This window comes from Mesoplodon bidens, assembly GCF_964165515.1.
Source record: "Mesoplodon bidens genome assembly, chromosome: 2".
NCBI lineage: Eukaryota > Metazoa > Chordata > Mammalia > Artiodactyla > Ziphiidae > Mesoplodon > Mesoplodon bidens.
The window spans coordinates 104462614-104475889 of NC_138177.1; the positions used below are offsets into that span (position 1 = coordinate 104462614).

At 39.4% G+C, this 13276-nt stretch overlaps 1 protein-coding gene across 9 annotated transcripts in view; it reads left to right on the forward strand.

Moving 5' to 3' along the window:
- The window catches only part of EVI5 (ecotropic viral integration site 5), a 250785-nt gene that overhangs the window by 49826 nt on the left and 187683 nt on the right, over positions 1-13276 (forward strand). For all 9 annotated transcript variants that reach the window (XM_081226568.1, XM_081226566.1, XM_081226567.1 and 6 more), the window contains exon 2: positions 12534-12763. In XM_081226568.1, the coding sequence (XP_081082694.1) occupies positions 12615-12763 (149 nt within the window). In that variant the 5' untranslated portion in view covers positions 12534-12614. The remainder of the gene's footprint in view (positions 1-12533; positions 12764-13276) is intronic.

The following is a 13276-nucleotide window of genomic DNA, read 5'->3' on the forward strand; positions in this document are numbered from 1 at the left end:
CCGCTGGGAGAAATTTCCCTTTCTCTTCTTTGTTCGCACAGCTCCTGGGGTTCAGCTTTGGATTTGGCCTTGCCTCTGCATGTAGGTTGCCTGATGGCATCTGTTCCCTGCCCAGACAGGACGGGGTTAAAGGAGGAGCTGATTAGGGGGCTCTGGCTCACTCAGGCCCGGGGGAGGGAGGGGTACAGAATGTGGGGCGATCCTGCGGCGGCAGAGGCCAGTGTGATGTTGCAACAGCGTGAGGCACGCCGTGTGTTCTCCTGGGGAAGTTGTCGCTGGATCATGGGACCCTGGCAGTGGCAGGCTGCACCCGCTCCCGGGAGGGGAGGTCTGGATAGTGACCTGTGCTTGCACACAGGCTTCCTGGTGGCTGCAGCAGACCAAGAAGCAGACGGGTCTCATGCCCGTCTCTGGTGTCCACGCTGATATCCACGGCTCACACCCGTCTCTGGAGCTTGTTTAGGCAGTGCTCTGGATTCCCTCTCCTCACGCACCCCGAAACAATCGTCTCTTGCCTCTTAGGCAGGTCCAGACTTTTTCCAGGACTCCCTCCTGGCTAGCTGTGATGCGCTAACCCCCTTCAGTCTGTCTTCACGCAGCCAACCCCAGTTCTCTCCCTGGGATCTGACCTCTGAAGACTGAGCCTCAGCTCCCAGCCCCCACTTGCCCTGGCGGGTAAGCAGACAAGCCTCTCAGGCTGGTGAGTGCTGGTCAGCAGTGATCCTCTGTGCAGGAATCTCTCCACTTTGTCCTTTGCACCCCTCTTGCTGCGCTCTCCTCTGTGGCTTCGAAGCTTCCCCCTTGCCCACCCCCTGTCTCTGCCAGTGAAGGGGCTTCCTAGTGTGTGGAAACTTTTCCTCCTTCACAGCTCCCTCCCCGAGGTGCAGGTCCCATCCCTATTCTTTTGTCTCTGTTTTTCCTTTCTTCTTTTGCCCTATCCAGGTACGTGGGGAGTTTCTTGACTTTTGGGAAGTCTGAGGTCGTCTGCCAGCATTCAGTAGGTGTTCTATAGGAGTTGTTCCACATGTAGCTGTAGTTTTGTTTGTTTGTTTGTTTGTTTTTGCGGTACGCGGGCTTCTCACTGTTGTGGCCTGTCCTGTTGTGGAGCACAGGCTCCGGACGTGCAGGCTCAGCGGCCATGGCTCACGGGCCTGGCCACTCCGCGGCATGTGGGATCTTCCCAGACCGGGGCACGAACCCGTGTCCCCTGCATCGGCAGGCGGACTCTCAACCACTGTGCCACCAGGGAAGCCCTGTAGCTGTAGTTTTGATGTATTGTGGGGAGGAAGGTGATCTCCTTACTTCTCCGCCATCTTGAAGGTGTCCCCCAACTCAACTATTTAACAAGAAATTTTTGCTTTATTTTTTGGCTGTGCTGTGTGACATGTAGTATCTTAGTTCACAGACCAGGGATCGAACCCGTGCCCCCTGCATTGGATGCACGGAGTCTTATCCTCTGGCCCGCAAGGGAAGTCCCTATTTGTAGACTTTTTGATGATGTATGTCATTATGGTTTTGATTTACATGTCTCTAATAATTAGCAATGCTGAGCATCTTTTCATGTGCCTGTTAACCATCTGTATGACTTCTTTGGAGAAATGTCTAATCAGGTCTTCTGCCCATTTTTTGATTGGGTTGGGTTTTTTTTCCAACTTTGAGTTGTATGAGCTATTTGTGTATTTTGGATATTAACCTCTTGTCATTAACATCATTTGCAAATATTTTCTCCCATTCCATAGGTGTTCTTTTTGTTTGGTCAGTGGTTTCCTTTGCTGTGCGAAAGCTTCTAAGTTTAATCAAGTTACATTTGTTTATTTTTGCTTTTATTTCTTTTGCCTTAGGAGAGTGCTCCAAGAAAATACTGCTACGATTTATGTCAAAGAGTGTCTCTTTTAGGAGTTTTATGGTTTCAGGTCTTATTTTTAAGTTTATTTTTGTGTATGGTATTGAAGGAATGTTCTAATCTCATTGTTTGACATGTGGCTGTCCAGTTTTCCCAGGATCACTGTTGGAAGAAACTGTCTTTTCTCCATAGTATATTCTTGCCTCCTTTGTCATAGTTTTTTTTGTGTGTGTGTGGTACACGGGCCTCTCACTGTTGTGGCCTCTCCCGTTGCGGAGCACAGGCTCTGGATGCACAGGCTCAGCGGCCATGGCTCACGGGCCCAGCCGCTCCGCGGCATGTGGGATCTTCCCGGACCGGGGCACGAACCCGTGTCCCCTGCATCGGCAGGTGGACTCTCAACCACTGCGCCACCAGGGAAGCCCTGTCATAGTTTAATTGACCATAGGTGCATGAGTTTATTTCTGGGCTCTCTATTCTATTCCATTGATCTATGTATCTGTTTTTGTGCCAGTACCATTCTGTTTTGATTACTGTATACATAGCTTTGTTCTTAAGTCATCAAGAGGATTCATGAAAAGTAAAGAGTAGTCTCTTTGACCTATTATACTCTTTTTGGTGACAATATGAATATATATGAAATATTCTTTTTATTTCATAAGAAACTAAGAGGCAGTACATCTAAATGGTTAATAATGTAACAATATAAGGACGATATGACACGTATACCATAGGGTTGGAGGTTAAGTTAGGTGATATCATCAAGTATCTGAGTATAAGCACTCAGTAAATATTAAGTGGTATTACTTTACTAATGAATATCAAAATATTCAATACAGTCGTTCTCAGTATCTGCAGGGGATTGATTCCAGGACCCCTGTAGATACCAAAATTCTGGGATACTCAGTGGCGCAGTATTTGCATAAAACCTATGCACATCTCTGAATACTTTCAATCGTATATAGATTATTTATAATACCTAATAAAATGTAAATTCTGTGTACATAGTTGCCAGTGAGGGGCAAATTCAAGTTTTGCTGTTTCGAACTTTCTGGAATTTTTTTTCCCCTCAATATTTTCTATCCATGGTTGGTTGAATTGGTGGATGTGGGACCACCATTTACAGAGGACTGACTCTATAGACGAAATGTACCATAGAAATGAAGGGAAAGGTGAGAACGCGAAGTTACAAACTCCTTAAAGAATGAATACTGTTTGGAAACGGCATTTCTCAGAATATGTTTTGCAGATAATGGTGAAAAAAGGATTTACGGGCAGTTAAGTTTGGAAAGTACATTCCTCTGCCTTCTATAGTTATGTCTCTGAGAAGTTCTATAATAAAAAAGAAATTCACCTAATCTACAGGACTTCAGCTTTTAGCAGTACGGTTCACTACATAGCTTGGAAAAACTCTTCCTGTATAAAGCATCTAGGAAGGCAAACATCTTTTTAAATGCAAAATTGTATTTCCAGGAAAGTAAGGGAAATAACCGAGGCAAAAGCAGCCAGAAACTGGAAACCAGATGGCCTTCAAACCCACCCATGTATTGTATGAATTATTTATTTACTTTTTTGAATAATCTATAGAAAGCTGGAGTAGCTATATTAATTTCAGACAAAGCAGACTTGAGAAGGAAAATTTTCAGACATTATGTATTGATAAAGGGATCAAGTCTCCTAAAAGACATAGTTTATTAGGCAAAAACTGATAGAACTTTAAGGAGAAATAGATACATTCACTGTTATGGTTGGAGACTTCAGCACCTGTCTTTCAGTAATTTATAGATACAGCAGAGGCAGAAAATCAGTAAGGATATAGCTGAACAGTACCATCAGTCAAGTGTATTTAATGATGTTTATCTGACAACCACTGAATATACATTCTTTTCAGGCTCATATGTAACAGTCTTCAAGATGCACTATATTCTGGGTCATAAAACATACCTGAACATGTGCTCTTAGACCACAATGGAATTAAGTTAGAAGTAACAGAAAGATAGTTGGAAAATCTGAAAGTATTTAGAGATTAAACAACACACTTTTAAATAACACATGGATCAAAAAAAAAGTCCAAAGAAAAATTTAAAATATTTTGAAATAAAGGAAAATGAAAAGCAGCAAAAGCAGTGCTTAGAGATTAGTTTAGAGCATTGAATGTATATGTTAGAAAAGAAGAAAGATATAAAATGAGTTCCTAAGCTTCCAGCTTAGAGCACCAGAGAAAAAGAGCAATATAAGCTTTAAGGAAGTGAAAGAAAGAAGTAAAAATTAGAGCATAAATAAATAAAACCCAAAACAGGAAGACAATAACAGAAAATCAACAAAACGACAAGCTGTTTCTTTGAAAAGATTGATAAAATTGATAGACCTCTAGCCAGTCTAACAAAGACCAAAAGAGAGAAAGAAACAGATTACTAATATAAGGAGTGAAAGATGTAAATTTCTTCTTTTCATTTAATTATGATAAAATACACTGTTGACCCTTGAATAACACAGGAGTTAAGGGCACCGACCCTCCCACAGTTGAAAATCCAAGTATGACTTTACAGCTGGAACTCTGTATTCATGGTTCTGCATCCTCGGATTCAAACAACCGCAGATCTTGTAGTACTGTAGTACATATTTATTGCAAAAAATCTGTGTATAAGTGGACCCATGCAGTTCAAATCCATGTTGTTCAAGGACCAATTGTACATAACAAAAAATTTACCATTTTAAGCATTTAAAAAAAATAAATTTATTTATTTTTGGCTGCGTTGGGTCTTTGTTGCTGCACGTGGGCTTTCTCTGGTTGTGGCGAGCAGGGGCTCCTCTTTGTTGTGGTGCGTGGGCTTCTCTTGTTGTGGAGCACTGGCTCTAGGCATGCGGACTTCAGTAACTGTGGCACGCGGGGTCAGTACTTGTGGCTCATGGGCTCTAGAGCGCAGACTCAGTTGTGACGCATGGGCTTAGTTGCTCCGCAGCATGTGGGATCTCCCTGGACCAAGGTTCGAACCCGTGACCCCTGCATTGGCAGGCGGATTCTTAACCACTGCGCCACCAGGGAAGTTCCACATTTTAAGCATTTTTAAGTGTACAGTTCAGTGGCATTAAGTACATTCACATTGTTGTACAACCGTCATCACTCTATCTCCAGAGTACCCATTAAACTCCCCATTCCCCACTTCCCTGGCAGCCAATCTACTTTCTGCCTCTATGAATTTGACTACTCTCAGTACCTCATATAAGTGGAATAATAGAATATTTGTCATTTTGTGACTGGCTTATTTCACTTAAAATAATGCCTTTAGGGTTCATTCGTGTAGCATATGTCAGAATTTTCTTCCTTTTTAAGGCCAAATAATATTCCATTACATGTAACAATGTGTATATAGTACTTTTTAAAAAATATATATTTATTTTTGGCAGTGTTGGGTCTTCATTGCTGCACGCGGGCTTTCTCCAGTTTCTGTGAGCCAGGACTACTCTTTGTGGTGGTGTGCAGGCTTCAGTAGTTGTGGCACACGGACTAACTAGTTGTGGCCTGTGGGCTCTAGAGCGCAGGCTCAGTAGTGGTGCACGGGCTTAGTTGCTCCGTGGCATGTGGGATCTTCCCGGGCCAGGGCTCAAACCCGTGTCCCCTGCATTGGCAGGCGGATTCTTAACCACTGCGCCACCAGGGAAGTCCCTATAGTACATTTAAAAAATCCATTTATCCATTGATGAACACTTGGGTTGCTTCTGCCATTTGGATGTTGTGAATAATGCTGCTACGAACTTGGATATAAAAATATCCCTGCTTTTAATCCTTTTGGGTACATACCCAGAAGTGGAATTGCTGGGTTATATGGTAATCCTGTGTTCAGTGTTTTGAGGAACCATCATATTTGTTTCCACAGCAGCTGCACCTTCTTACCACTTTACATTCCTATCAGCAATGCCAATACTTGTTATTTTACGTTTTTATTTTTTTAATTTTAATTTTTATAATAGCTGTCCTATTCTTTTTCAAATTCCTTTTCTATTTAGGTTAATACAGAGTATTGAGCAGAGCTCCCTGTGCTGTACAGTAAGTCCTTGTTGGTTTTTTGTTGTTGTTGTTTTTGCGGTACGCGGGCCTCTCACTGTTGTGGCCTCTCCCGTTGCGGAGCACAGGCTCCGGACGCGCAGGCTCAGCGGCCATGGCTCACGGGCCTAGCCTCTCGGCGGCATGTGGGATCTTCCCGGACCGGGGCACGAACCTGTGTCCCCTGCATCGGCAGGCGGACTCTCAACCACTGCGCCACCAGGGAAGCCCTGGTTATCTATTTTAAATATAGCAGTGTGTACATGAATAGATACATGTATATGTAATCATTGTGTAAGTGAATCACTCTGCTGTACAACTGAAACTAACATGACATTGTTAATCAACTATACTCCAGTATAAAATAAAAATTTTAAAAAACAGCTATCCTAATGTGTGTGAAGTGGTATCTTATTGTGGCTTTGGTTTGCATTCCCTAATCAGTGATGTTGAGCATCTTTTCATATGCCTATTATGCTTATTGGCCATTTGTATATCTTTGGAGAAATGTCCTTTGCCCATTTTTTATGGGATTGTTTGAGTTGTTGATTTTAGGAGTTCCTTATCTATTCTGAATATATGTGAATATATACATATATATTTGTATATGTAGATATACATATATATATACACATATACATATTCACATATACATTTATATATATATATATATATATATATATATTTGGCATCGCCAAAAAAAAAAGAGTTAATACTAATTGTTGTGAAAAGTCCTAAAAAAATATGCTAAATTGTTGAATCAGCCTTGATTTTTTTTTCTTTTCTTTTTTTTTTTGGCCACACCACACGGCATGTGAGATCTTAGTTCTCTGACCAGGGATCGAACCCGTGCCCCCTGAATTGGCAGCATGGAGTCTTAACCACTGGACAGCCAGGGAAGTCCCAGCCTTGATACTATAAAACAAAGTAACCGCAAAATGATAGGAAAAAAAAAGAGAGTCTAGTTATCTGAATTGTATCAATTTTTTCTTTGTTTCATAAAATCAACTGAAGTTAGTGTGTTTGAAGGCATTTTTGGAAAGTAAGGTTTGTTACATAGTAAAATCCTGACCAACTTACTGGAGCCTCCAGCCTTCAGGAATCAGTCTGAATCAAGGTGTCTCAAGAATAAAGGTCATAGTGATAGAAATGGGATTATTTTGCAGCTCCTAATTCTCTAAGATGGTCCTCAACCTTCTGTAATCTGGTTTCTGCTTCCTTCACTGTGGAATGGATTAATTGAGGTCATTAGTGACTACATCTCTTGCCAACTTTTGGTCTAATTCACTCTTTTTTTTTTCTTTTTTTTAACCATTGAATTGTACACTTTATTTTGTTGTTGTTGTTTTAACATTTATTTATTTACTTATTTGGGCAGCACCGGGTCTTAGTTGAGGCATTGCAGGATCTTCGTTGCAGCACGCACGTTTCTTAGTTGCAGCACGCTGACTCTTAATTGTGGCATGCTACCTCTCAGTTGAGGTATGCATGCGGGATCTAGTTCCCCAACCAGGGATCAAACCTGGGTCCCCTGCATTGGGAGTGTGGTGTCTTACCCACTGGACCACCAGGGAAATCACAGGTCTTGTTCACTCTTGACAGTGGTTAAGAGCAGAGAATCTCAAACCAGACTGTCTACGTTCCTCTCTTAATAGCTTTCTAATATAAAAGTTGTGTAACCTCTCTGGGTCATCATTTAAAAAGTGTCATCACTTTTAAGATGGGGAAAGTAGTGATACCTGCTTTAGAGTATTTTAGATTTTGGATCTAAAATTGGAATCTTTAAAAACAGTCCTTTTGGGGAGTTAAGAGCATCTTTATAAGTTCTAATAAAATATAAAGTGATAAAGGAACCATGATTGTTTATCATGGGAGATCCTATTCAAATATTATAGCAATATCTAAGGCTTTTACTAAACTTCTTATTTAATTTATTTTACTAGTATTTTATTTTTTAAGAGCAGTTTTAGGTTCGCAGCAAAATTGAGTGGAAAGCACAGAGATTTCCCATCTACCCCTTACCCCTACACGTGCAGACCCATCCCCCATTATCAACATTCACCACCAGAGTGGTACCTGTGTTACAGTTGATGAGATTATGTTGACACATCATAATCATCCAGTCCATAGTTTATATTATAGTTCATGCTTGATGGTTTACATTCTGTGGGCTTGGACAAATGTATAATGGCATGTATCTACCATTATTGTATCATTCAGAGCATTTTCACTACCCTAAAAATCCTCTGTGTTCTGCTTGTTTGTCCCTTCCCTCGCCCAAATCCTGATCTTTTTACTGTCTCCATAATTTTGCCTTTTCCAGAATGTCATATAGTTGGAATTATACATTATGTAGATTTTTCAGATTGACTAAGCTCTTTTAAAATTGAGATATAATTCATATACCATAAAATTCACTCCTTTCAAGTGTACAATTCAGTGGCATTTAGTATATTCACAGGGTCATATAACTCACTGCAGTCCAATCCCAGAGCATTTTCATCACTCTAGGAAGAAACTCTGTACCTATTAGCAGTCATTCCCCATCCCCCCTCTTACAGTCCCTCCAAGCCACCCAACTATTTTCTGTCTCTGGGTTTGCCTGTTCTGGACATTTTATGTAAATGGAATCATATGATGTATGGCCTTTTGTGTCTGATTACTAAGCCTTTTTAATGATGGTCTTAATCTTTTCAAAGTATGTTCATGTTTAAAAATAAATGCATAACACCTCTATGAGGTAGACAGGAACTTTGTGACAATCTTTGTGACATAATTGCATTGTCAGATTTATTGTGTCCTCATGACCATAGGATGAGGGAAAGAGGTTTAGAGGTGGCAGGTTAGAGATTTGGAAAAGTAGAGTTAAAGGAAAAATAGGACATGATGATATATGAAAAATAACTCAGTCCTGTGTGATTTCTAGAACCATGAGAATTAAACTTTATTAAAGTGCAACTGCAATTAAATACTCCAGTTATATTTAAGAATTTTAAATTGTAAAGATGGGTTGTTGAACCTTCAGTAGTTATAGACAATCTCATTTCATCAAGGTTGAAAGGATGTCAGGATTGTGCTCTGGGTTATTCCAAATTTTTTAAATGGAAGCCTGTTGCTACAGTGTGCAGAAAGGGTATGATAAATTTATTTTTAAAAACAAATTAAAGCAAATAATAGGTGTCTTTTGCTTTGCTAAAGTTAGCTCGAGTAGAGAACTTTTATATAATGGAAATGTAAAGCATTAATTCTTTCTTTAAAAATTTTTTTCCGTATTTATTTCCATATACTTTAATTTTAAGATTGAAGTATAGTTGATTTATAGTGTTTCCGGTGTATAAATCAAAGTGATCCTTTGATTCTTTTTTTTTTCAGATTCTTTTCCCTTATAGGTTATTACAAGATACTGAATATAGTTCCCTGTGCTATACAGTAGGTCCTTATTGTAAGCATTAATTTTTGAAAGTTGTGAGTATATTTGAAATTAGTCATCAGTGTTAGTAAAGGGTAACATTTTTCTGTAAATTTTACATGTTAGGTTTTCTGTTTTACAATATAGTGTGCTTGTGGGATGCAAATTAGTGCCATCTTCACAATTGAATTTGTAGTTGTAACTGAGTAGAGAAAATCAATAGGATAACAAACTACAACAGGCTATCTTGTTGTCTGCCATGGCTCTTACCATTTCCTGGTACAAAGGAAGTTCTGGCTAAATTATTTGGTTACTATCTGGCCTTTCGCCTTAATGAACTGTGCTGCTGGTCTTTTCATTGGCGAGGACTTTTTTTTTTTGGCCTGGAAGCCTAAATGATCGTCCCCATACTTCTTTTCCTTGGTTCCCCTACTTCATCCTGCTTGTCTTTCTTGGGGGTTCTTCCCTCAACAGTAAGAGCTCCCTGATCCCTTCTATAATGCCATTCCAAGGGAAGTAAGTTCTAAAACGAAAAAGTTATTGAAAATGAAAAGAAAATGAGAGGTATCTTTACGTTAATAAAACTCTTGCCCCTATTCACTTGTAATCAAATCTTTGTCTCAGAAGTTCCAGCCTCACATTGAGTGGCATAACTATGACCTTAGAATCCCTTTTCCCTACACTGAATTTTTCTGCTGCTGGGTGGGGTGAGGAGGAAGTGGGGACATGTATGTGTTGATGAAGTGAGAAGGAAAGACTTGGACAACCCATGAGGGGAGAGTAGTATCTGCTAAGATAGTCTGGGTGGCATCTTTTTTTGTGTATATAAGTTGGTGTTTAATTTTTGTGTGTATAAGTTGCTATATGTAACCAAGGTTAGCTGAGAATATGTCTAGAAAACAACGTTATAGTGCTTAGTCATTTTCTGTTGCATAAAATTTAAGATCTTCTCAAAGCACGTAAAAGCACTTCATAGTTTTTGTCTAAGAACTTCACAATCAAGAAGCTCTTTTTCTTTTTCTGACTTATCTTCACTCTGGGGTGAAGTGAGAGTGGCATCGACATATACGCACTACCAAATGTAAAACTGATAACTAGTGGGAAGCAGCAGCGTAACACAGGGAGACCAGCTTGGTGCTTTGTGACGACCTAGAGGGGTGGGATAGGGAGGCTCAAGAGGGAGGGGATATGGGGTATATGTATGCATATGGCTGATTCACTTTGTTGTACAACAGAAACTAACACAGTATTTGTGAAGCAGCTATACTCCTATAAAGATCTGTTAAAAAAAAAGAAGAAGAAGCTGGGTGCGGTGGCACGCGCCTGTAGTCCCAGCTACTCGGGAGGCTAAGGCCGGAGGATCACTTGAGCCCAGGAGTTCTGGGCTGTAGTGTGCTATGCCGATCGGGTGTCCGCACTAAGTTCGGCATCAATATGGTGACCTCCTGGGGGCGGGGGACCACCAGGTTGCCTAAGGAGAGGTGAGCAGGTCAAAACTCCCATGCTGATCAACAGTGGGATCGCGCCTGTGAATAGCCACTGCACTCCAGCCTGGGCAACATAGTGAGACCCCGTCTCTTAAAAAAAAAAAAAGAAGCTCTTTTTGTGATAGCTTCAAAAAGTATAATCCCTTAAAAAAACTACTGTACCTTATTTTGTAAACTCAAATTAAGAATGTTTAGTTTTATATAGATATTCAAATATGGTATTGTTCACATTGTTTTTCATTACTGAAGTGATAATGCCTGTTTGAATATTACTTATGTATATTGTGTTTCAAATGAATTTGCTGTAGGCATATCTGCTTAGGACTTTGGCATGATTTATGAAGAATATATTAGACGTTTGTATAGTTCATTGAATCTTAGAGATGGGAGGGATTTGAAAGGCTTTTTTAGTCCTAGTTGCCCATCTAAAACAGAAACTCATCTTCAACCAACTCTTGACTTTTGACTCTTATAATTAATTTTTTTTAACATTCTTTTTCATATTCTTTTCCATTATGGTTTATCACAGGATATTAAATATAGTTCCCTGTGCTATACAGTAAGACCTTGTTGTTTATCCATTCTATATATACCAGTTTGCATCTGCTAATCCCAAACTCCCACTCCACTTCACCCCTCCCCTGTCCCTCTTGGCAACCACCAGTCTATTCTCTATGTTCTTGAGTCTGTTTCATAGATATGTTCAATTGTGTCATATTTTAGATTCCACATATAAGTGATATCATATGGTATTTGTTATTCTCTTTCTGAATTACTTCACTTAGTATGATAATCTGTAGCTGCATCCATGTTGCTGCAAATGGCATTATTTCATTCTTTTTATGGCTGAGTAGTATTCCATTGTATATATGTACCACATCTTCTTTATCCATTCATCTGTCAATGGACATTTAGGTTTCCATGTTGACTCTTATAATGAATTCTTTTTTTAAAAAAATTTTATTGGAGTATGGTTGCTTTACAGTGTTGTGTTATGGATTCTTAATTGTAGCCATTGGTAGAGAATGTCTACTCTTTCTAGGCATCCCATTCTATTTCTGACTAGTTCTAACTATTTGAAAATTGTACCCTGAAACTCTCTTACTCTGTTAAATCAATCATTTATCGTAATTTTGTTCTTCTAGAGCTAAATCCTCTTCAATAAAAATACTCTTTAGTGGTTTGAAGATACATCATGAGTCTCATTTCATCTTATTTATGCTAAGCCCAGTTTTTGTTGAATTGTTGGTCATATTATAGGATTTCCCTGTCCTCATCACCCAATGGACATGTTTTAGTTCCTCGGCTTTCAAATGTTTTTGACTGTAACCCAAATAAAGAATATATTTCATATCTCAACTGAACATACATGTAGTATGTAGTTTTAATACATATATGCAACTGAGACAGAAATTTTATAAGACAACATACCTTTACATTGACACTTTCTGCTCTTTTTCATTTTTAAAAAATGGTGGTGTTACCTATTAAATTGATTTTATCACTCCCTGATGGATTTTAGCCTGTAGTTTGGAAAACATTGTTCTAATTTGTTCATGTCGCAGAACTGAAATAAGGAGTTTCCAAAAGCTGTATGTTAGGACAGTCATTGCTAAAACAGGTTTTACCTTTATTAACTCAAAGAGAATATTCTGATGGTGGTTATAAAGTAAAACTAACCAGGATTATCAAGTTCTTGGTAATGCATACAATACAATTGATGAATGCAACTGTTATTTTTATCCTTAGGTGGCGACAGACAAGGTTGCAGAAAAGTTGAGTTCTACTCTCTCATGGGTGAAGAACACAGTGTCACATACAGTCAGTCAGATGGCCAGTCAGGTGGCAAGTCCATCTGCTTCATTACACAGTACATCCTCGTCTACCACACTGTCAACGCCAGCCCTTTCACCATCTTCCCCGTCACAGTTGAGTCCAGACGACTTAGAACTCCTGGCTAAACTGGAGGAACAAAATAGGTAAGTAAGGTTGCTTGGGTTTTCTTTCTTTTAATTATCATACCAACTCAACCATTCATGTACGTATATATGGCATAATCAAAATTTTATATATTTGTTCAAATTAAGAATGTTTAGGGGAGTTCCTTGGTGGCCTAGTGGTTACGATTCTGGGCTTTCACTGCTGTGGCCCGGGTTCTAGCCCTGGTCAGGAAATGAGGTCCCGCAAGCTGTGTGGTGTGGCCAAAGGAAAAAAAAAAATGTTTAGTTTTTGGCTCGTTGTTTATCAAAGCTACTTAACAAAAGTATTCAAGTCTTTTTTGGAGGAGTTGGGTCTTAAAACTAAAGTTGGACTAAAATTTTCTGCTGCCTTGGATAGCTGTAGAGATTTGTTTTCTTAATATAGCAAATTATCTAAATTTTTCCTGAATTTTAGAAAAGATTTTTAAGGCAAATAAAACTACCATTTTTGTTTTTTAAACTCTCTAAATAGTCCCCTTTGGTTAAGCTGTAGAATTATTTAATTTAGGATGG